Here is a 25773-nt window from a genome sequence, read left to right as displayed (position 1 = left end):
GCAAAGGGGATAAACAAAAGATGCCTAAATGGTCTCCTTGATGTAGCTTTCTTCTCTTACACTCACAGACCCCAGGCAAGATTTGACCTAGTCTTTCTCTTCCCAGCTGTCTCTTACATCAACTGGCTTGTGTCCTCCTAAACCTGTACCTTTCAATGTCCAAAAACCTAAAAGGCACACAGAGGCCAATATCCATGCATCTTAGAGATGCTAGTTTCCAACTATTAAGAAAGAAGAACAAGGTTATTCTGAATTTGTCTCAAGTCTAACATCTTAGCCATTTTGAAAGAAATACTCAGTATTTTCAAGCATATAGAGTAATTAAAATCAAGCCTAAGTGTAACCCACTTATTTAATCTCTATAAATGCAACACTGTTATAATAGATTATATATAACATATATATTATATGCTTACCATATATTTTTCATATAAGTATATATTGTTTATTATAATGCAAGCATATATAAGCATAAATTATTCTATATACTTGAATTTTTATCATCGCATTTCTCTCAAATTACTGAAAGTCTAAGTTATAATCTGGACTGGGCTTCCATGGGGTGTTTCCAAATTACAGCTTCCTTTTTTCACCTTTATTTGAAAGTACCAACATTACTTTCATCAATTTTTGAAAGAATGTAGACAAATGGACAAGCAAACAGATGGTTCCTTAGTACAAGTTCATCAATATAAACGATCTGCAGATAAAATGCCACTTACTTAAATGTAGATAGTTGTTTCTACAGTACAGGCTGAGTATCCAAAATGCTTGGAACCAGAGTGTTTGAATTTGGAATTTTGGAATATTTACATTATACTGGATGAGCATCCCTAATTCAAAAATCTGAAATACAAAATGCTCCATGAGCATTTCCTTTGAGTATCATGGCGGCACTTAAAGTTTCAGAGTTTGGGCTGGGCGCGGTGGCTCATGCCTGTAATCCCAGCACTTTGGGAGGCTGAGGCAGGCAGATCACAAGGTCAGGAGCTCGAGACCATCCCGGCTAACACAGTGAAACCCCGTCTCTACTAACAATACAAAACATTAGCCGGGCATGGTGGCGGACGCCTGTAGTCCCAGCTACTCGGGAGGCTGAGGCATGAGAATGGCGTGAACCCAGGAGGCGGAGCCTGCAGTGAGCCGAGATCGCACCACTGCACTCCAGCCTGGGCAACAGAGCAAGACTCCGTCTCAAAAAAAAAAAAAAAAAAAAAGTTTCAGATTTTGGAGCATTTCAGATTTTTAGATTAGGGACACTCAACCTGTATTTTTAATGGTATATGAAAAGAACCTAGGCTCTGAAATAACTATTAATGTATACTAAGAAGAATTTCAACTCATTCCATCTGAATTACCACAAATTCTAAATGAGTAGAATGTGAATTAATAAAGCTGAATAGTATGTGTTATCAGTTCTGAAGAACTGCCGGGAATTTAGAATCCAAACATCCCTGAAATATGACAATAGAAACGAAATTTAAAAATTATCTGGCTTCAAATTTTATAATGTAAGCAGCTTTGAAAGTGATAGGTAATTCATGATCACTAACAAAGGATATTGCTTTTTTTAACATAAAATATGTCTGCCAAAATACATTAAACCATCATATTAGCCTTAAAAGAAATTCTCATATTAAAAAAAATCAAAATGTTAGTAGGTCAGCTGAAGTTAAAAGTAGTCTTAATGGTGGCTATAAAATTCTGGAGACAGAATTAGAACTCATCCCTCCTACCACCCACACAGTTTAAATGGGTCTGGTTTGGCAAGAAAATTCTTCGCACTGCCATGTTTTAGGTGACAAAAGTATACATTTTTAAGGCTAAAGTTTCCCCTCAAGTTACATAAGAGGCCAGAAATGAAACATAAGAACCAGCGTTCTTTATCATTTTTCACATCATGGTCCCCTTTGAGTCTCTTAAATGCTATGCATCCTCTCCTCCAAAAAAGTACACATATGCACAGACACACAAAATATTACATACAACTTCAGAGGATTCACAGACCTCCCCTTTACTCTACTTGGGTTGAGGGAAGTTCTCATATGACAATCTAAGAATCAGTAAAATTTCAATTTTTTTTTTTTTTTGAAATGGAGTCTCACTCTGTTGCCCAGACTGGTGTGCAGTGACGCAGTCTCGGCTCAGTGCAACCTCTGCCTCCCGGGTTCAAGCAGTTCTCCTGCCTCAGCCTCCTGAGTAGCTAGGATTACAGGCACCTGCCACCACGCCCGGCTAATTTTTTGTATTTTTAGCAGAGACGGGGTTTCACCATGTTGGCCAGGCTGATCTTGAACTCCTGACCTCAGGTGATCCACCCGCCTCAGCCTCCCAAAGCGCTAGGATTACAGGTGTGAGCCACCGTGCCCGGCCCAAACTTTGTATTTTTTATATGTCCAAAAGATTGTTTTCCTTCCTTCTTACCACCTTTAGTGTAATTTCCTCTATTTTCACTGACTATATCTGCTACTGTTGGAAATATGAGCTACTCTTTCATGACTATCTTTCAGACCATGGGTTTGCAAGCTTTTTCTGTAAAGAGCCAGATAGGACATATTTTAGGCTTTGGAGTTCACTCAGTATCTCTGGCAAGTACTCAACTCTGCTGTTGTAGCACAAATGCAGCCATAAACAAATGGGTAGGGCTGTGTCCCAATCAAACTTAATTTACAAAAACAGGCAGTTTTGAGTTGAGTTAGCCCATGGGTCAAAGTCTGCCAACCCCTGGAATACAGGAACAATACAGGAACGTTCAATAACTCTACAAGGAAGCAAACAAGTACAGTTGGATTCCTAACTTGTATCATTCCTAAAAATAATTTCTAGAAGGATTAAAGACCTAAATAAGAAAAGCCAAACCTTGCAACTTTTAGAAGAAAACAGGGGAGAATGTCTACGTCACTAGAGGAGGGAAAGCTTTCTTGTGGGAAAAAAACCCACATAGTGTAAGGAGGAAAAAATTAAATATCTGGCATTAAAATTAGAAACTTCTGCATAATGAAAGACTACAAATAAAGTAAAAGGACAAGCCACAGACTGAAAGAGATATCTGCAGCACAAATGACAAAACAAGGATTGGCTTTTGAATACCTAAGAATACTAAGAGACATACAATCCAACAAAATAGAACATCTATGTTCTATTCAGACAAGAAAATGGAAGAGTTAATAAACACATGAAAAGATGCCCAACTTAACTAATAATTTTAAAATGTAAATTAAAATCACAATGAGATACCCTTTCATACCCATGAGACTAACCAAAAAATAAAAACTCAGATAATAAGTGCTGCAAGGATGTGGAATATCAAGGATTATGCAACAAGTCTAAGTATATATATAGTAAGTTTAAAATGCCTCAACAGAGAACTAAACAAAAATTCAAAAAAGCAAAATTGTATATCAAAATCCTTTCCAATTCTCTTAAGATTAGCCTCTGACACTGTGACTGAGGGAGTTACGTATTGTGGCTCCAGCCAGACATATGAATTTAGCTACTTGATTTTTAAAAATGAGCTTGCTGTGATAAATTAAATGGTTGCTCTTATCAGTAAAGCCTCATATACTGCTGTGGATGTTGTACAAATTCCACTCCTAGAAATATACCAGAGAAACTCTCACAAAGGTGGTATTGTCTACTTCAGTACTGTTTGTAACAGCAAATAATTAAGACAAATGAAAACTTGGAAACCTAAAGATATGGATGATGGCAGAATTAAAAAATACACTGTGCTATATTCATCGAAATATTATACAATAGTTAACATGAATGAATCAAATCTAAAAATGTATCAAGATGAATATACTTAAAATGTGGCATACAGAGTAGAGTTTTTCTCCTGCTTTTCCAAACTGCAAAAGAATATGTATAGCATGACACATACATGGTAAAAACTTTTAACACACCACATGTATATACACGTTGCAGAAGCAAAAAAGAACAACCCATGGGCAAGAATGATAAAACCAACTCTGGGCAAGTTACCTCCGAAAAAGAAAAAGAAATGAGAGAGGATGGGGAGGAAACGGTCTTTAGTTGTCTCTATAATATTTTATTGCTTTTAATTTTTTAAAGAAAAACTAGGCTATTAAGAGATCACAGCAGGGTGCGGTGGCTCATGCCTGTAGTCCCAGCACTTTGGGAGGCCGAGGCGGGCGGATCACCTGAGGTCAGGAGTTCAAGACCAGCCTGACCACGGAGAAACCCCGTCTCTATTAAAAATACAAAATTAGCCGAGTGTGGTGGCACGTGCCTGTAATCCCAGCTACTTGGGAGGCTGAGGCAGGAGAATCGCTTGAACCCGGGAGGTGGAGGTTGTGGTGAGCCGAGATCACGCCACTGCACTCCAGCCTAGGCAACAAGAGTGAAACTCTGCCCCCCTGCCCCCCACAAAAAAAAAAAAGAAAGAAAGAAAAAGATTGCAAAAGTGAAATTTTTGGTTATTTACAGGTAAAGATGAAAGACTTCTCTTAATATTTAATTGTAAAATTCTTCATAGTCACTCATTCTCTTTCATCACCAACATCAACAAAGGCTAGAGCCCTCTGTCCTAGTGCCATTTCCCAAGGGATCCTGATAGGTGCTACCACATCACCAAGAAAATCCCAGAAAGGCTTGCCAAGATTGTAATGTTTGCATTAATGATTTGGATACACTTTTAATGTGCACAAATTCCAGCTCCAACACAACTAAAAGCCAGGCAGTCTACGACCAACTGGCAAGCAGGCTGGCAAAGCTTATTTCAGCCTATCAGGTAGGAAAATGAAAATGCATGGACTCTATACCTAAACATCAGAGCATACATTTTAAAATGCAATAAAAAATCCAGACCAAAAATGGTTTTCTCAAGGACACAGAAATAAGAGAGTAGAGAAATAAAATAATACCAATGTCAGTAAGTACTAATTATTCCATCAAGACAAATATTCCCGTTAAACTAAAGTTATGCAATGAGTATACTTATAAGTACATAGTCAGTTTTAAATTCCCCAATAAAGCCAGGCACAGTGGCTCCTATCTATAATCCTACAGCTTTGGGAGGCCAAGGTGAGAGGATCCCTCGAGGCTAGGAGTTGGAGACCAGCCTGGGCAATACACCAAGACTCCATCTCTACAAAAAATAAAAATAAATTTGCCAAGGATGGTGGCATATGCCTGTAGTCCTAGCTACTAGGGAGGCTGAGGGGAGAAGATTGTCTGAGTCCAGGAATTCAATGCTGCAGTGAACTATGATCACACCACTGCTCTCCAGCCTGGGCAAGAAAGTGAGACCTTGTTTCTTAAAATAAAATAAAATAAAATAAAATAAAATAAAATAAAATAAAATAAAATAGGCCTGGTGCGGTGGCTCATGCCTGTAATCCCAGCACTTTGGGAGGCCGAGGCAGGTGGATCAGGAGGTCAGGAGATCGAGACCATCCTGGCTAACACAGTGAAACCCTGTCTCTACTAAAAATACAAAAAATTAGCTGGGCATGGTGGTGGGCGCCTGTAGTGTAGTCCCAGCTACTTGGGAGGCTGAGGGAGAGTAGAATGGCGTGAACCCGGGAGGCGGAGCTTGCAGTGAGCCGAGATGGCGCCACTGCACTCCAGCCTGGGCGACAGAGAGAGACTCCATCTCAAAAATAAATAAATAAAATAAAATAAAATAAAAAATTTCGCAATAAAAAAACAAATTCAAAAAGGCAAAATCATATATCAAAATCATTTCCAATTCCCTTTAGATTAGCTTCTGATACTGTGACTGAGGGAGTCATGTATCGTGTCTCCATGGCCAGAAATCAGAATTTAGCTACTCGATAGAAGAATTAACTTGCTATGATAAATTACTGTTCCTATCAATATAACTAATGATTAAAAAATCATAATTATTTTAAACACTAGAGTATTATAATCCTTTGGGCCAGTTTTAGCTTTTCTTTAATAGTTCCAAAATTAATAAAAGTCTAAAATGTGGACAGATTTAACTCATTAAATTGCCTTCACTATTGTTCACAGAATAAAATCCTTAATTGATTAATGATCTCAGGGTGTCTATCGCCATCTAGTGAACAATCACTTCAATTACCACATCAGACATTTGACAACTGATACCCCTTTTCTTCATGGTTTAAAAATATATGTCCACTCAGTGCCATAGGCTTGCCCAACTTCTTTTTTATGCCTCTCTACACACACATTGAGAACAAACACAAACACAGATGGTATATCTATAGATCCACAGAGTACTCTGAAACACTGACTTCATTACTTTTAAATAACGTACACACTGTGAGATCCCTCATACAATTCCTTACCCATTAGCTCATTCCTCTACCACAAAGCAATTCAAAATCATGGAAGAGTTTAAGCGTGAAAGATCACACCTGTGAAAAGACAATATTGATGCCCATTTGACACAACTACTAGCACTTTTATTATAAACCTGTTTTAAAAAGTACAATTAGTAATTACTCTGAGTATTCTAGCAGCCATAATACATTTGATTACACAAATTATTAGGTCGCTAGAGCCAAACGTGCACGATTCCAGGAAAACTGAGCAAACACAAAATAGACTTAAAAATAAAAAGGAAAAGGGGGCTTCAAGGCCTCCCTAGGCTGTGTATTAATCCACATCCAAATGCAAAATTTTATAATCTTTTGCAATGGCATGCTACCAGGTTTCCTTCTCATTAATTTCCACTTGAAACTTAATCTAATTTATCCCACAAGGACTTTAAAAGCAAAGAATTTGTAAGATCTGCAGGTTACTATATTATTCTGCCCACTCGTATCTTGTCACAAAAAATACTAGTTTAATAAGTTACAAAGGTATTCCAAAATCTCAGCACACTGGCTCTCATTTTCACTTCACTCCTCCTACCTCTTTAATAATTAAGAGACGCTAACCCAAAGAAAGATATCACATAGACTAATTCCATCCACCAGTGCTAACAATTATCACCAATACTTTAACAATCATTTTTATATTAGGAAATAATATTTGTAAGTGACTTTGGATCTTCTTCTAGAATAAGATTTCCTGGGAGAAACTGCGTAATTATTATTTCTCAGTAGCCTCATATTACTTTAAAGGCCTACTTTCCAGAGTTTTATTTATCCTTATTTGAGGGAAACAGCAAAGGGTAAAGAGAAAAGAGGAAAGCAGATACCAAGAATTTAAATCACAAACAAGTAGTTCTAGATTTGTCTGAAATCCTTTGTTTTTTAGTGGAGAGAACAGGGTTTTTTATAGTTCATTTATTAAAGATTTGTTATTGTTATATTTTATATAACAGAAAAATTAAAATTGTGTTTAAACTCGCTATTAAAAATCCAGCTAAAGAAAACCACTGCCCTTAAAATACAATGGATTAGGAGAGTGGGGGAGATCATTGGACAAATTTGGGGCTTATCATTATCAACAGTGCCCTTTTAAGCTTGTGGATTTCTGAGCCAATGTGGAAAATGTAACAACAGGGATTTCCCAGCAGCAAGAGGCACTCTCCAAGGGAGTAAATTGTCAACTATTGCCTCTCGTGAGAAACTTAAGAGTAACCTTGATCCAATCTCAATAGTCAACCCATGTATTATCACCCAGTTGGGGCACAGTGAGTGCATTTTCTAATACAAAAATAAGATGGTATTCCATCAGAAGCCACTGGATACATGTAAAGAAATAAAATTTAAATAATTTTAAAGTAAACTTAGCTTAAGAAACTGAAAACATCCTTCCCTTCCCTCACTTCAACTAGCCCCTAAAACACCTATATCTTTCTCATGTAAAAAGAGACCTGTGTCTTGAGATGGGTACCAAAAATCATGATCTTCCTGTAATAAGAGGTCGAATATAAAGCAGAACCAGAGTCATAAATGACATCTTGAGATGGAAGAGACAACCCTACTGTACTAAAAGGATTTACATTCAAAATAACCACTTGTTATACTTTATCTCCTTGAGTTTTAACTTCCTCATCTAAAAAATGAAAACGTTATTATCTATTTCAAAGGATTCTTGTGTAATTTCAGTGAAATAACGCATAGGAAAGCTTCTATCACATCACTGGTGTTCAATACATGTTTTGCCCTTCCTCACTGTGCCCTAAGACAAATCTTTGAGATACGGCTGCCAACAGAAGAGTGATTCTGAACATCCTGACGTTTATTTCATATACCAGCTAGATCTGCACTGTCCAACACAGTAGCCACTAGCTACATTTGTCTATTTAAGTTTAAATTCATTTTAATTATAATTAAAGCAATCTAAAAATCCAGTTCCTCAGCTAGTTGGCACCAGCCAGATACCAAGTGCTCACTGGCCACTTGTGGCTAGAGACTACAGCACTGGATAGTGCAGATGGAGAACATTTTCATCATCATAAAGTTCTACTGGACAGAGTTGATCTAAACTCTAAAGCAGAGGTCAGCAAACTTTTTTTCTAAAAAAGACCAGAGAGTAAATATATCAGGCTTTGCGGGCCATGTGAGCCTCCATCTTTTCTACTCAGCTCTGCTCTCGTAATACAAAAGCAGCCACAGATGATACATAAATAAATGAGCTTAGCTCTGTTCCAATAGAACATTATTTACAAAAATAGATGGCAGGCTGCATTTGCCCCGATGGCCATCATTTGCCAACCACTGCTCTAGAGCATTCAGAGTACAGACCCCCCAATATAAGCATTTTTCCCATGACCACTACCTACCTCCTTTAAGGCTAAATAGTCTTAAACCCACAGACAGGGAGTTAAATGGAATTTAATATTCAGCGTAACTAACTATTCTTTTACAAATTAAGAAAAACCCATGCACATAGTACTAAAACAGTTGAAGCTTACAGTGTTCATAAAGTGATGTACCTAAATTCTATTTGGTATCTGGCCCATCTTATTAAAGCCAATAACTCTCAATCCATAACTCCTGTCTTGATGTATTCCTGGAATTCTGGATCTATACATCCAATGGCCTCCTTATTATGTCTGGAATTCTATTACTCATGCCAAAGGCAACACATCCATGACAGAATTCTTAATCCTTCTTTCCCAGTTTCCTCCATCTTAGTAAAAGGCTCTACTAGTTATCCTCCTGATTTCTACCTTTCACTCACACTCCAAGCTAATCCATCAGCAAAAAAAAAAAACAAAAAAAAACTCTCTTAAGTCATTCTTATTCATGTCACCTCCTCAAAGAAGCCTTCCCTGACCAATCTAAACCAGCCATCTAAACATTCTCTAGCCCACCATCCTGTTTTAATTATCTACAGAGCATTTACTTCTATCATATTTTCTGTTATTTCTTATACATGTTTATTTACTTATTTAAAGTCTGTTTTCCCAAACCACCCTCTCACCACCCCACATTCCCAACCCATGTCGTCCCCAACCCCAAACCCCTCCCATTCTGGGTAGAATGTAAGCCTCATAACAGGGATCTTTTAGGTCTTGCTTGACACTCTATCCTGAGAACCTAGAACAATGCCTGGCATGCAGTAGATGTTCAATAATAAATACACACACACACGAATTAATGAAACCTTATTTAAATGCCTATTTGTCTCAAACCTGTCATCCAAAGAGAGGGGTACTGTATTTGATGCTGTACAACTAGGTAATAAACTTGACTCTCCCACACTATAACATGTATAGTTAAAAATACTCTCATATCTAGAGATGTGAATGTTATTATGCCATTTACCTCCCTTCCTTTGTATGTCACCAAGGCAGCCAGTGGTTTGGCGTAAAATCTGCTATAGGAAAATCCCAGGCAACCATACATACTGTTCGCTGTGAGCTTCAAAGCCTTCTGTCGAATGTCATACTGCAGGCCACATAGAACAAAAGACAAACAACAACATTTACAGATGCTTAATCATTACATTATATGTCTTTCTAGATCTCCAATAAAAAGGGAAACCCTCAATATCCCTGAATAAAAAAGAATTAATATACTCAACCCATTCTCCTGGATCCATGATTCCCTAACCTCCTAGAAGCAGCAAGTAAACACAGACTCCAAAGCTCCCAGGAGCCAGAAGTATCTTGCTCAGATACAATCTTTGTAAACAAAGGTGGCTTCCATTCTGAGGCACTCTAGTATTTTTAAATGGTCACCTATCCACAAACTTAAAATAAGTACCTGCATTTGCCCAGCATCCTGTTTACTCATAAATAATCAAACTGTAAAAGCTGAGACTGTCACTCAAATGTTTCTTAGTGAAAAGATATACCTGAAGAATAAGGTCTGGATTTAAGTCTTGCTGTTTCATTAGCTGTTTGACTTGTTTTCTCCGTTCTACCAGTTTCCGGATCTCTCTGGGCAAAATGCCCATTTCTAAGCTTGGATCTGGCAACTCAGGTATCTGTTCTTGTTCTCCATCCTGATAAACACACAACAAATTTCACACAAATCAAATTTTTCTGAAATAAATTTCTACAGTAATATTTTATAGGAGCTTTCCCCCATGATCACATCTTGAAAAGCTATTATCTTATACAAGGTCAATAATGCATGAGTAGTATAAGAAAGAGCTGAGAGGGTTGTAGAACAGGTCATGATTGCCCTCTTCTCTCCCAATTATATTAGGCTGTCATTCCCAATATCTCCCACCCCTGTAGTTAGACACAAATTTAGATTTCATTTAAAGGGATACATTTGGCCGGGCACGGTGGCTCACACCTGTAATCCCAGCACTTTGGGAAGCCAAGGTGGGCAGATCACGAGGTCAGGAGATTGAGACCATCCTGGCTAACATGGTGAAACCCCGTCTCTACCAAAAATATAAAAAATTAGCCAGGCGCGGTGGCGGGCGCCTGTAGTCCCAGCTACTTGGGAGGCTGAGGCAGGAGAATGGCGTGAACCCGGGAGGCGGAGCTTACAGTAAGCGGAGATCTCGCCACTGCACTCTAGCCTGGGCTACACAGCGAAACTCTGTCTTAAAAAAAAAAAAAAAAAAAAGGGATACATTTTTACACATGCTATCTCTCTTCAACAAAACTGGAGAACAACATGTTTGGGGAAATCGTTTTTAAAATACAAACACTAAGACAGACCTCCAGGATTAAAAAAACAAAATAACTAGCAGCTAAACTACTATTTCAAATCATTTTACTACCAAACAAAATGCTATAGAATTTTAAAACTATGGAGAATCATAGCAGTTATTGTAAATGCTATAGACTAAAAATTAAAAGCTAATAAATCAGCAAATTTAAGAGTTCAGAGCAGCCAGGAGCGGTGGCTCACACCTATAATCTCAGCACTTTGGGAGGCCGAGGCGGGTGGATCACCTGAGGTCGGGAGTTCAAGACCAGCCTGACCAACATGGAGAAACCCCATCTCTACTAAAAATACAAAATTAGCTAGGCATGGTGGCGCATGCCTGTAATCCCAGCTACTCGGGAGGCTGAGGCAGGAGAATTGCTTGAACCCGGGAGGCAGAAGTTGCAGTGAGCCAAGATCACAACATTGCACTCCAGCCTGGGCAAAAAGAGCGAAATTCCGTCTCCAAAAAAAAAAGAAAAAAAAAAAAGGAGTTTGGAGCACATTTAAATAGGCCATGACATTTCTAAAAACTAATACATATATATCCCTTAACATTTATGTAGTACCTATTACCTATAAATTGCTACGCAATCGGCAGAAGAATAGCAACATTTCAGAAAAGCAACCAGCAGTCTTCTTATATTAAAATTTACAGGAAGAAAAAGCAGGGGAAGCATTAGACCATTTTTCCCTAGCCTCCGTAAATTCTATTAACAGCTACAAAGAAAAAAGCCAGGCACATTTGCCCTTTCAAAGGTTCAGAATTAAAAATAAACCTCTTGGTTTAAAGTACATCAAGTCAATGCCATTTGATAACCTAGCCTTTACAAAGCATCTGATTTTATAGAGATCAATATCTTCAAGTGAACGCTGTTACAATAGTAATAGGGACCTATTGTTTTCCAATATAACAGATGATGATAGTAAATCTATTAAAGAGATCCTGGTACACATTCTAATTTATTTACAGCAACTATGAAAGTCAGATAAAAAGTAAACTGAAAGATGTGGAGTCAGGAAGTTTACAATCCACTCCTAGCTCTACAACTACTACCTGTGTGACACTAACTGTTCTGAGGTACCATGTATGAAAATGATTCAGATCTATAAAGTGCTACATGTATAGTATTTCTTAGATGACCTCTGAGGTCCCTTCCAACTCTAAAATGATTCTATTATATATCCAGAATCCAAGCTGGAAAGCTCCAATAAGCAAAATGGTGGTGGGCAGAGGCTAAATAATATTAATTATTCACCATGCTGGCACAGTAGCAGAACAGAGCTCAAATATTAATTGAATGCAGTCATACCTTTTGGGGATGTCTACCCAGTATCTTCTCTATAAAAGTATCCACTAGTCCCACAGAAAGGTCCACCCTTAGCAGCCAGATCCGTGCCCTGTGAACCTACTCTTGTGGTCACAGGTAACGGGGACCTGGGGTGCTCACCAACCTAGGCAAACCTATCGGATTCTCTCTTCTGGGAATATGAAATTGGGATTGAAAGACAGGTCCTAAGCTTGCGGTGAGAAGTGACATATAAATTCAGGAGCTAGAGGGCAAACAGACATCTTCTGCCATGTTATTAAAAAAAATTACAAAAAAGAACAAAATGTGGTGTATGTGTATACACCTACACATACACCACACACGCATATAAAATGGAATATTATTCAGCAACACAAACGAATAAAGTACTAGTACATTCTACAAAATGGATGAACCTTGAAAACATTATAAGTGAAATAAGCCAGATACCGAAAGGCCATATAACGTATGATTCTATTTATATGAGACGTCCAGAATACACAAATCTATACAAGCAAAAAGATTAGTAGTTGCCTAGAGGTGGAAGGGATGGGGATTGAGGGAGGTGACAGCTAAAAGGTTTCTTTGGGGAATAATGAAAATATCCTAAAACTCATTGTGATGATGGTTGCAAACTCTGGGAATACACTAAAAGCCACTGAACTACACACTTCAAACAGGTGAAGTATATGGTATATGAATAATACCACAATAAAACTATTTTAAAAAGACACAGATCTTCCTTCTTTAAGCAATTTTTTTAAACTCAATTTCAAGAGTCCCAGGTTAAATACAAACCTCTGTAACTTTCTGTGCCTCTGAAGCAACTCTTTGTACTGTTGTAAAACAAATGTTAAATTCCTGAATGATGGAAGGATATAGACTGTTGAAGTCCAGAAGCAAAATGAACTTATCATAAAAACCTGAAATTAAAAAGCCACGTCATAAAAAGTCTAAAGAAAAGCAGAATTGTCAAAACATCATTATTAAAAGCACTGTAAGTATACTAGAAACTATATACTATCCATATACACTACCCAGAGCTGTGAGACAGACAAAAAGGGAAAAAAAGAATCAACTACCATTTCATAAAATGATGCGGATTAGTGAAAAGCCAGATCACAAAAGAAGAGGGAGAAAAAGATCCTGTCTCTCTTTAGAACCAGCTACAACCAGTCCTTTCCCCAGCTGTCCCCAAAGCACACCATTATTATGAGCAAATACCTTCCCAATCAGCTATCTGAGAGGTGTCACATCCATTTAAAAAAAAAAAAAATGTTCAACTCTCCTTCAAAGCAAGAATTCTTTGAAGAATCCTCCTACCTACTCTCCCACCCCCACCCCAAATAAAACCAAGTGAGTGGTTTATTTTTATTTTTATTTTTTTTTGAGTCAGAGTCTCACTCTGTCTCCAGGATGGAGTGCTGTGGCGCAATCTCAGCTCACCGCAACCTCTGCCTCCCGGGTTCAAGCGAGTCCCCTTGCCTCAGCCTCCCGAATAGCTGGGACTACAGGCGCGCACCACCGTGCCCGGCTAATTTTTTATATTTTAGTAGAGATGGGGCTTCACCATGTTGGCCAGGACGGTCTCGATCTCCTGACCTCGTGATCTGCCTGCCTCAGCCTCCCAAAGTGCTGAAATTACAGGCGTGAGCCACCACGCCTGGTCGAGTAATTTATTCTTTTACAACAGCTTCAAAAAATAAAATGGACGGCACATTTACCTGTACAAAAACTGAGCTAAAATCAAACAAGAGACACATATATATAAATGTCAGTAGTGGAACGACCCACCCTTTTTACTTGCAAAGGATGAACAGAAAGCTACTATATTTCTGTAGGACATTTACAAAGAGTTATCTTCACCTTGAGAAGAAACTGAATAAAAATAAATGTCCACTATTAAGACAATAATAATTGCAAACATATAAGATAGTTTATTCTGTGTCCAGCACTATACTAATTTATCCTTAAATCCCTGTGTGGTAGATATTACTCTTAACTCTATTTTACAGAAGAAACTGAGGCTTACAGAGGTTAAACAGGCAGCCCAAGATCACACTGAATTCAAACCCAGACCTACATAACACCAAGTCCTACTGCTCCATTTCATTATAACTAATAACAAAATCACTTTTGTCAAAAATGTTTCCTACTCAGAACTAACTTATTGGATAAAATTCACATTAATTCCTTCACAGCAATGTGAATATTCTTAACACTACTGCTGAACTGTACACTTGGGAAGGGTTGAAATTTTTTTTATATATACAAAAAAATTAGCTGGGTATGGTGGCACACACCTGTAGTCCTAGCTACTCAGGAGGCTGAGGCAGGAGAATCGCTTGAACCCAAGAGGTGAAGGTTGCAGTGAGTAGAGATCGCACCACTGCACTCCAGCCCGGGCAACAGAGTAAAACTCTGTCTCCAAAAAAAAAAAGAAAAAAAGAAAAAAAGAAAAAAAAAATTATTTCTAGCTCTGTGTACCACAAAACATCTTTGCCATTCATGACAATAGGGAAAAAGATATTCTCCTGTTAAAGTTAAATTTGGTGGTTATTGTCTGCACTTCCTTCAACTTTGCTGTCAACTGAACTGGTCAGGACAAACAGCTATCTATGTACTGGACAGCTATCTATGTATTAGACAAACTATGGCTACAGACCAAATCCAACCTACTTATTTTTGTACCACCCATGAGCTTAAGTATGGTTTTTACATTTTTAAATGGCTGGAAAAAAATCAAAAACAATATTTCATGACATATGAAAACTATATGAAATTTAAATTTCAATGTCTATAAATAATATTTTATTGGAACACAGCATAACAAAATTCACATTAAGTGTATGTCAGGTGACTGGCAACCAAGATTTTCACGTGAACGAAAGATAAAAGTCATGAGACCTATTCGCTGATCTATAAGATATAATTCAGTCTTCTAGTTTCTCAAGCCTAGATCCACATTAAGAAATTCCTTAATACTGGGAGAAAACCAATTCACTGCCCAGCCTTACCAACTTTGGGGTCCAAAACCAAGCCTCCAGCATAAGCTGCTTTCTTACGTCCTTTCTTGTATTTATTGGTATCTCCATCAATTTCTTCATCTTCATCTCCCTAATATCAAATGGAAAGATAACTTCACCAGCCAGCAACTAATTAACTAATTTAAAATTTTGATGATTCTCTCTTTTCCAATTGCAGGACTTAGTTCTAACAAACATTTCAGTTAGTGGTCCTATCTGTTGGGAAAGACAGTTATTGTAATATGTTCACGAATCCAAATGAATCCCAAGCATAGTAATTTCTTAAACAAATACTATATCCTGAGTTAACAAATATGAAAATTCTATTTTTATGTGTTTTTGAATTTACAGAATTTCATATTTTTAAATCAATGAATATTGAAAAATACCACTTTTCATATTATATAAAATTTGAGATTATAAAACAGCCCTCTTAAAATCACTACTCTAACATTCGTGATGTAAAAACATAAAATACTTCATGTAGGTATTATCATTATCCCTATTATTAATATGGACACCATAAAACAAGTACATCCATATACTGAAAATCCATTCCTAAGTAGTTTATTACTGGCCAACATTCAATACCTCAGCAGAAGTTAAAGTCCTCTAAATGAATATGCCCTATACCAATTTTGATAATGTACATTAAAAAACAAGCAAATATGAGAACCTGAATCAAATTCTAACATTCAATTCCCATTTCTGAATTAATTAATATCAGTGCTAATAAAACAGTAGCTAAACTAAGTTTTAGTTCCAAAGTGATGGAGGCTACTTCAGAAACCTGACTGTGGGTGACCTTGGTCATACTAGTACAGAAAAATGCAACACAAAAATAAAGGCTCATAGGTTTAAGAAAATAAAAAGTTTAACTGGCATTTATCTTTGGATAGGGCTGAGGTGCCAGAACACATTCCATGTATGGTCACCCATCAGAGAGGTCTAATGCTTCCCTCAAAGAATTTCACATTTCACAAATAATTTTGTCTGCACAAAGTGCATTTTCCTTTTACAAAGTGGAAAAGGAAATGACCACACAAAAACAAGGGAATAAACTTGACACGGTTTCTTTAGTACACAAGGGATTAGCTATTTTGAAAGCAGATGTTATCACAGAAAAAAAAGGCTATCTAGGTATTAAAAGGGGGGGGGGTTAAGAGAAAACAAAATACTACACAGTTTTGGACCCACCAGTTTTTGCTGAGGCTTTCTGAAAATCTGCTTGTCAGGCACAATATAGTTGTTTTCGTAAAATGCATGAAGCAACAAGAACTCGTTACGCTCGGATCGTCCACCCATCAGCGTCCTGGACTATTAAATGGAATTTATTTTTTAAATTTGAGCTCAAAACCACAACTAACAAAAGCAACTTTGAGTCAGTAAGTTTAGTCACAGCACCTCCTTCAAAACTATTCCTAATAACGGTCTGCTTTTTTTTTTAAAAAAAAAAAAGGTACTAAATTATTCCTAACGTTTTCTTTAAGCATCATAGCTAAAGGAGACAAAGAGAGCTTAAAATATTGACAACTTGGCTATTTATTTACTCCCAAATGGACCATTCCACTAAAAAGACACATCCAGATGTTAGAGAGATGATCCGTATGTTCACCCAAATTTCAACACGCTGCACCTGGCATTCCTCCCCTTCTCCCAACCAGTTCTTCCTTTTACAAAAGAAATCCAGCTTTCAGAATCCAAGTTACTCATTTTATAAGCATGCATTTAGACTCATTATCATATAACAACTACCCCAAGCAAACACTGAATCCAACAGGAAATGCTTTTTCCCCCTTTCTAAGTTAAATTTACCATAATGTTCCCAGCGATGTTAGTGATCTGCAATGCTAATGGAAGAACATTTAGCTCACACATGATCTGCAAAATGAACTTGGCATCTTTCCAGGTGTGTTCCAACAGGTATAACAGTTGAGAAGATTCACTGTACAGAAAAGTAAGAATGAAACAGAATCAAGTAATTAAAAGAAACAATGCCTATAATCAGAACTTCACAAAATATTATAAGGAATTCTGGGTGTAAGTAAATTCAGAGCAACAGCACCTTGGCTTCAGAAACAATTTAAAATAAGGTCAGTATGTAACTAGGAATTCATTCATACCACTGATCCCAATGCTTTTCTCCAAAACACACACACACACACACACACACACACACACACACACACACAAAATCCCATAAGGAAAAACTGAAGTAATATAATAACTACAAGCCTGAAAACTACCTAAATCCTTTCATTCATTCCATCCAGTGAGTATGTATTGCACGCTTACTATATGCCAGGCATTGGCTGTGACCAAAACAAACAAAACTTCCTATCCTCCTGGAGCTTATGTCCTCATGGGGGAGACAGAGTATAAAAAAAAACAAAGAAATTAAGTATATAGTATGTTATATAATGTTAAAAGTTAAGCAACGGGAATATTAAGTATCAGAAGCAGAGACTGAAATTTTTGTTAGGAAACAGTGGAAGATTTTACTGAGAATGAAGATCTTGAAGAGGTGAGGGAGCAAGCCTTATGGAAAGAGCATTCCAGGCAGACAGGATAGCACACTCAAAAGTCCTGAGCTGCGTGCAAATCTGACAGTTCCAGGACTAGGAAAGAGGCCAATATGGCTAGATCAGAGAGAATGATGGAAAGAGCAGTACGAGATAAGGACAGAGTTAACGACATAGAGACACATTGTAAAGGACCTTGTAAGTAAAAATAAGGACTTTAGTTTTTACTCTGAATGAAACAGAGAGTCACTGGAAGATTCTGAGCAGAGTATCACATCTGACTTGATTTTAGCAGGATAACTCTGATTCTGGATTGAGAATCAACCACAAGGGGGTAAGGGCAAAAGTAAGGGGATAGGCATATAAACCCAGTAATCCAGGGGAAAGAGGATAGCAGCTTGGACAGGATGGGTCCAATGCAGTTGAAAAGAAGTGGTCAGACTTAGATCTATTTAGAAGATAAAACTGATAGGATACCCTGATGCATCTACTGTGGGATATCAGAGAGAGGAATTAAAGATGCCTCAGACATGTGGGGCTAAGTAAGACTCTGGAAGTTTCCAGTGATAATGGAAAAAATACACCTATTAATTTAGTAAGGAAAGACTATAGGAAGAACCTAGGATAGAAGATCAGAGCTCAATTTTGAACAAGCTGGGAGTTCACATTAGATATCAAGTAAAATAGGTAAAACAGATACACTGAGTCTGGAATCTAGGGAGGTCTAACCTGAAGATACACAGGTGGGAAGCATAGCCATCCCATGGTATTTAAATTCCTGAGACTCAATGAGATCACCTAGAGAAGGAACACAGTCAGAAAAGAGAAGTTCAAGAAAGAACTCAGGAAGAACTAGCAGGAATGAATGAGAGATGGCCAGAGGAGTAGGAGGAAGAAATAAGCAAGCAATACCTCTAACTTAATGATTGCTCAGTTTTTATATTTCTAAAATATCTACCCTAATTCCTGAATAAATGAATTAAGAGTAGAAATCTAAATCCAAACTACTGTTAGGAAACATCAAGATAGTGTTAACACAGGTGAGGGAGACGGAGATAAACTGATCAATTACAATAATTCAAGAGGTAAACTAGTTCAGATTATGAAAGTAGTGGAGACAATTTCCCCTCTACAACACCACTGGCTCATGTCCCTCCAGACTAAGGATAGTACTAGTAGTGTCCTGCTGTTGTTAATTTCAAGACAGATGAATTCTGAAGAATCTAGGATCATACCTGTACATATTTTGTATATTTTCCATTGGGATTACAACCCTTTCAGTTTTTAGAATCTGCTGAACAAGTTCAGACAGATGGTAGCTTTTACAACGAATCAATTCCTTTGCTGAAATTTCCACATCACAGATCATTCGACCACAGGTAGCATTTCTTTCACCAAATCCACTCCGGCCCTACGAGATGGGAACAAAAAGCAAATTTCATGAAAGAGCAGACACTGAGAACATTTCTTTCTAACCTATTTTGAAGCTGGCCCAAAATTATGATAAAACTCTCATTCTTCCATACATCAATCAAATATTTTTGAACATTTACTATGTATCTGACATTATTCTAGGCACTCAGGATACAGCAGTGATCAAAACAGAAAGGATTCCTGGCCTCATTTGAAATGTATAATAAAAAACAGACATCATAAACAAGAAATTATATAGTTTTAGGAGGTAACAAGTAGATGGAAAATGGGAAAACAGCAGGGTGAGGGGTACAAGGAATACGGGGGGACTGCCATCTTAAATAGGGTAATGGGGTATACCTCACTGAGAAGATGCCACATAAAGAAAATCTTGAAGGGGGTAAAAAGCTAAGCAAGTGTTCAGATGAAGTGCTAATAACAACTCTACCACCTTAAAGATATGAATAAGAAAAGAAGCAAGAGCAGTGGCCCCAAGTTTGATCTGTAGTGGCAGAATCCTCTAGAGAACATTACGAAAAAGGTACAGATTCCTAACTTATCTGATGAGGCAACATGTCCATTTTATTTATAAGCTTTAAGTAAAATAAGATTTCAAGCACTGAGCAGTATCAGGTTTAGGAAGAAGGTGCTTCATACAAAAACTGCCAAAACCTCCATACATGAAGCAAGCAGGCAGAATGAAAAGTACACATTGGCTTTAAGAGTCACCCAGGCCTGGGTTCAAATCTCAGTTCTTCCCCTTACTACTTACATGATCCAGAACAAGTTACGTTACCCCTATGAGACTGTCTATAAAATAAAACTGGAGTTGTCATGAGAGGTAACTAACACAGAAAGCACTTAGTTTATTGCCTTCTTTTTTCCTTTTTTTTTATTACAAGATATCAGCAAGCAATATTGCGTTCTTATACAACCAACATCAACTCCCTTCCATTCATTCTTCCCATTTTCTTCCTAAATGATAGCACTCAGCGATTTCTGAACCATGCAACCTTGCCCTAAGGGCTATCACTTCAGGAATGACAAAGTGAAGGTAACATGTATGGGCTGTCTTTGTTCACTATCCCTAGATTCTAACCGATGATTTTAAAAACTACCAGAGGCTTTTACAAATAAAATGCTGAATTCAAAGGAAAAGATGTTTAGTGCCAAAGTTAAAATGTACTGAAGTTCCCATAACAAGATAACCAATTCCTGTTTTAAAAAGTATAGTGTGTTCCTTGGTAGCTATCCCAAATTAAAATAAATAGATAAATAAGATTTTGAAAATTATTATTACCCCAAGCTTTGGCATGTTGGATCGCTTCAGTCGACCTATCTTGGACCAGTGAGGAGCTTTGCACACATTAATTCTCTGCAGTAGTACTTCCAGTTCAAACCCATAAATATTATGACCCTAGTCAGAAAAAGAAGGCAGCTGATAATGTTATAACAAATGCAAATTAGAGGATTTATCTTTATACGCACAGAATTTCTTTGCCCTTTCTTTTTCTAGTCTCTAATTGAAGACATCATGCACTTACCTCCGATTGGGGGTCCTTTCTTCTTCAGGAATTTATTCATCAGCAGCACTCATTAGCCTTGACATTAACAAGGCTGCTAAGCAGATTGCTGGAATAAACTTTATTTCATCCTAATTGATGCAAGGCTCATATGATGTCTTTTAATTTGCAGCTCATGCCTTACGGTCTCGGAGGAAAATGCAAATTTAATGTCCCATACTTTTCATATGATCGGTAAAAGCTAAATTCAAATAATTCCATTTTGCTTCCTTAAAAACACAGAACCTGCCTGGTGTTGTATGACAGTTTATGTAAGACTTCTTCGAAAACTCAGGAACTGCATTTAGCTTCTTTTTAAAAATTGAGTTCAAACACTACTGATTTAGACCCATAATTGATATGCAACAAGATAAATATATAATACCACTAAATAGTTCAAATAAGAAACTTGTTAAAAACAAAGAAACAAAACTATATAGAGTAGAAATTATCTCAAAAATGCAACTAGATTTTTCATTTCCGTAATTTCCAACACGTGAACATGATTCACTTTCCTATGTTTATCAAAAATTAGATGAAGTTTAAAATAATTCACATCAATAAATATACTTGTTATTAAACTTAATTAAAAATATATACCACTACTTAGAGTAGTCAAAATCATAGAAACAAAAAGCAGAATGGTGGTTGCCAGGGGCCGGGGAATGGGAAGTTAATGAGTACAGCGTTTCAGTTTTACAAAATGAAAAGAGTTACAGAGATGGATCGTGGTGATGGTTGTATAACATTATGAGTGTAGTTAATACCATTGAACTGTATACTATAAAATGGTCAACATAGTTAATTTTATATGTATTTTACCACTAGATATTTATAGCAGTTTTGCTTATTAAATTAGAAGACCCAAAGGCCTTGAGGAAGTCTCACTTACAAATTATAATACCTAGAATCAGGGACCCATATTCATGTCAGAATTCCATCTTACATCTAGATTTCTCACGCATAGACTTGGCTCTAACACCTGAAGCCAGGCCAGGTTTCCCAGGCTTCATGGCATCTCCTTGGGGTCCAAGAAACTGTTGTTATTGGAGGCTGACTGAGGGCCTGGTGCTGAGACAGAATGTCACAGTCCAACACTGTGGACAGAATCTTTTTGGAACTTTAAAGATAGGTCTTGAAATATCATAAGGGAAGTGGGTGCAGAGATATCGCTTCCTATCCACAGGAACTCAGGATGCTAGCTATACAGTTGCCAGATAAGGTATCCAAGAGTAAAAATGAATGTAGGGAAGAATACGGCAAACACTTTTGCAAGACTTTAATGTACCCAAATTACCCATATCACATCCGAAATATAGGCATTTACAGCCTACATTCCTCTGAAAAAACAAAAACAATATGATTGATCCATTAACCTAGAAAAAAGACAAATGAAGGAATTCCATATTCTACAAACTAGAAAGGCCAGAGGATATATAAAACAAAATGTTGCCTTATGACTCTCAGGAATTGGGGCAAAAAATAGCTCAATGAATTATTAACTCAAGCTATCTAGTGGGGACATACTGGATCGTCAAGAGAAAAATCAATTCCAAGCCCTGAGTTTTCAAAGGAATATGTCATAGAGATCCACTGAACTCATAAAATTAAAATACTTAGTTTTGCGATTTGCACCAAACCAAGGGAATTAATAAACTCCTGTGACCACTATACAACTACTAAGTCAATATTTTGGCGATAACTCCATTTGTACATGTTTACTTACTTATGTGCTGGTCTCTAAGCATAAATAGCCAGACAATCCTTAACTTCAACACTAAGTCATAGGTTGCTTTTATACTAGAGAAAAAAAAAACTATCTTGCAGTGGGCTTGCTATTTTTTTCTCCTATTAGCAGCAATTCCCACCAGTCCACAGGATCATTTTACTCTGAAAAGATTATTTGCTGCTCAAAAGCACCAATAAAGTCACACTGAAAAGAACTAAGAAATGAAGAGCTTCCCCACAACATGATCAAACATCTACTCACCACAATGATATCAGGATCAATTTTGTGAACTTTTGCAAGGAAAAAACCTAGCAGTGTTCTTTCTGTTGCGGCAACCTCAACCTTCACATTCTGTTAGATAAAAACACACCAGTCACTGACGACTCTTTACTGTCCGCAAGTACTGTATCTTGGCTTCTTGTTCAACTATGGTAAGATTTCTTAGGGTTAAAAGAAACCATCCATTTCAAAACTAAATGTAGCAATGAAATTCCTGATTGTAGGTTTCATAGTAATAATTTCAAAGTCTCTGAGGAGCTCATTCTAGTAATAAGCATGTGAATAAAGCAAAATTTTAAGTGCTGAGCAACATAAAATATAGAAATGTCCCTCCACAGGGACATGCTTGTGCATCTGGACACATTTAGAGCATATGAATCAGAGTACCTATCAAAAAACATTACTTTCCTATATAATCCCTGGTAGACTTCACTGTTTATGTATTTACTGGGCAAAGAAATCCCAAGGATTGTATAAAATAATCCCAAATGGTAAGATGAGAACTGATAAATAAGAAACTAGACTAAAAACAAACATATTTAAGAATTATAAGTGGCTGGGCGCAGTGGCTCACACCTGTAATCCCAGCACTTTGGGAGGCCGAGACGGGTGGATCACCTAAGGTCAGGAGTTCGAGACCAGCCTGACCAACATGGTGAAACCCTGCCTCTACTAAAAATACAAAATTAGCCGGGCATGGTGGCACGTGCCTGTAATCCCAGCTACTTGGGAGGCTGAGGCAGGAGAATCGCTTGAAACCGGGAGGCGGAGGTTGTAGTGAGAGGAGATTGTGCCATTGCACTCCAGCCTAGGCAACAAGAGCAAAACTCCGTCTCAAAAAATAAAAATGAAAATAAAAAGAATTATAAGTGTTTTAAGTATAAACAAAACCTATCTTCACACAAAAGGCTTCTATTTGGATTACTGAATATAAATCAGGTATTCAAAAGATCCACTCATTAAAAATCTCTAAAAATGGAAGTTGATGGTTATATGTTTTCTACAACTAGGTCAGTTAAAAAATGTCAGTTTGGCTGGGCACAGTGGCTCACACCTGTAATTCCAGCACTTTGGGAGGCTGAGGCGGGTGAATCACTTGAGGTCAGGAGCTTGAGACCATCCTGGTCAATATGGTGAAACCCTGTCTCTACTAAAAATACAAAAATTAGCTGGGCGTGGTGCCACGAGCCTGTAATCCCAGATACTCAGGAGGCTGAGGCACGAGAATCCCTTGAACTAGGGAGTGGAGGCTGCAGTGAGCCAATATCACGCCAATGCACTCCAGCCTGGGCAACAAAGCGGGACTCCGTCTCAAAAAAAAAGTCGGTTTGACGCTAATGGAATTTTCCTAGGTCATTTTACCTGGTTAGGTAATTCACGGCACTTCACAAATAATAGCCTAATCTAACAGTACCTCCCAACTACTGGACTTCTCAAGCCAATTAAATAAAATAAGTAGAACCTGACAAGGTTGCTTACTTTTGTCAGATGAAGACATTAAAAAACAAAACAAACCTAAAAACGTATCAATATCATCACTTTGTAAAAGAAACAACATACAATCCATAAAAGAAAATTCTTTTAATTGAATACATTTACCTTTGTGAAAAATTCACTACATTATACTACTTCCCACTCCTCCCCATTTTATTAAGGACCCATGAAAACTTCTTCATGGAGCACGCTGGAATTTAGAGATCACTGATCCATTTTGGCCAACCCCATGTCAACTTTGTCAATACATGGCTCTTTAACATCCACAGTATTCCCAACTTCATTTGGCTTCCCTCAAGCTGGGGAGGGACTCTACCCAACACCTTCCCAAAACAGGAATCATATGATCATGCATTTTAGAGAAGCTTCTAATTAAGCTATTGGAGGGGGGTTTGAGCCTATCCAACCACCAATACAGTACAGAATCCCATTATTTTCAGGTAGTAAAACATTTAAACGTTGTTAAATAATGCTTCTAGGTGTATGTCTAATACATTTTAATGGGTCGATGTCATAGTCCAATCTGGCAGGAATGAATCTAATAAAATATAAAACACCTTTTTTCTACTAGTCCATACCACCCCCCTTTTCTTTCTCGCTCCAAACAAACAGGTGCTTCATATAATGAGCACTTTACCTTTTTCTCAATGACTTCTTTGAAAGCATATGGAAAAATACAGTCCTTTGGTTTAGACACAACTGTAAAAAGGAAAAAAAATAAAGATTCCAACACCCATCTTAGTCTAATTTCAGGTAATCATATAGTACATGTTTCCAAATGAAACTGTCTTAAATATATTCCCCCCAACCCTAAAGAATTAGGAGGGTCATCAAATACTTCCACTGGTCATGTTGATGACCTCAAAAGAATAGTCAAGCACAGAACCCTAAGTCCCTGCAGTTGTTAAAACTGCTTTGATGAAACATTTGCTATCTATCCACTGAAGTCAGAATGGAAGATTTTAGCAGTCTTCCTCAAAGGAAATCCCACCACCACCAATGCCCCAAGCAACATACAGCGGAGAAACTCAGTTCAGCCTTCTCAAAAGGTAAAATTGACCAAAGCTTCCCCTATTACACACTGTAAGTTCCTTACCATACACAACAGCTGTTCACATAGTGACGTACATAGAGGAAGTGAATAAATGCGTGTTGAAATCAGCTCATGATTGCTCTCTTCTACATATTTTCCAGGCTATTCTCATCACCATTTTGTTCCATGTGTTCCACCCACTTAAGGGGGAAAACTTCACAACAATCATATCTCATACTCCCTTCTCTGCATGTTTTAGTCCTACTTTCCTAACACCCAAGAAAACCAGACGAGAGGCTGGCCAAGTTAATCTCTGCTTCTGGGCTGAAAAAGATCCCAGGAAATATAATAGGTCAATGGTATTATTCCCTTTTTTAAAAAACAGCA

The 25773-nt window shown here is 37.5% G+C and overlaps 1 protein-coding gene and 1 non-coding gene across 4 annotated transcripts in view; both read right to left on the bottom strand.

Annotated features, from left to right (window-relative positions):
• Nucleotides 1-25773, bottom strand: part of POLA1 (DNA polymerase alpha 1, catalytic subunit) — a 301525-nt gene that overhangs the window by 238130 nt on the left and 37622 nt on the right. For all 3 annotated transcript variants that reach the window (XM_008972990.6, XM_055106901.2, XM_003819586.6), the window contains exons 17-26: nt 24991-25052; nt 22842-22931; nt 20590-20706; nt 19112-19287; nt 17170-17299; nt 16552-16671; nt 15346-15445; nt 13127-13251; nt 10207-10356; nt 9675-9797 (exon numbers count right to left, since the gene is read on the bottom strand). In XM_008972990.6, coding sequence (XP_008971238.1) covers nt 9675-9797; nt 10207-10356; nt 13127-13251; nt 15346-15445; nt 16552-16671; nt 17170-17299; nt 19112-19287; nt 20590-20706; nt 22842-22931; nt 24991-25052 — 1193 coding nt within the window. The remainder of the gene's footprint in view (nt 1-9674; nt 9798-10206; nt 10357-13126; nt 13252-15345; nt 15446-16551; nt 16672-17169; nt 17300-19111; nt 19288-20589; nt 20707-22841; nt 22932-24990; nt 25053-25773) is intronic.
• Nucleotides 14098-14227, bottom strand: LOC112438588 (small Cajal body-specific RNA 24). The gene has a single exon (XR_003026993.1). It is a non-coding gene; the product is annotated as a small Cajal body-specific RNA 24 (non-coding RNA).

Source organism: Pan paniscus, chromosome X (genome assembly GCF_029289425.2).
Source record: "Pan paniscus chromosome X, NHGRI_mPanPan1-v2.0_pri, whole genome shotgun sequence".
Classification (NCBI taxonomy): domain Eukaryota; kingdom Metazoa; phylum Chordata; class Mammalia; order Primates; family Hominidae; genus Pan; species Pan paniscus.
Note: the sequence above shows the minus strand (reverse complement) of the source record. Positions and strands in the feature narration are given on the sequence as shown.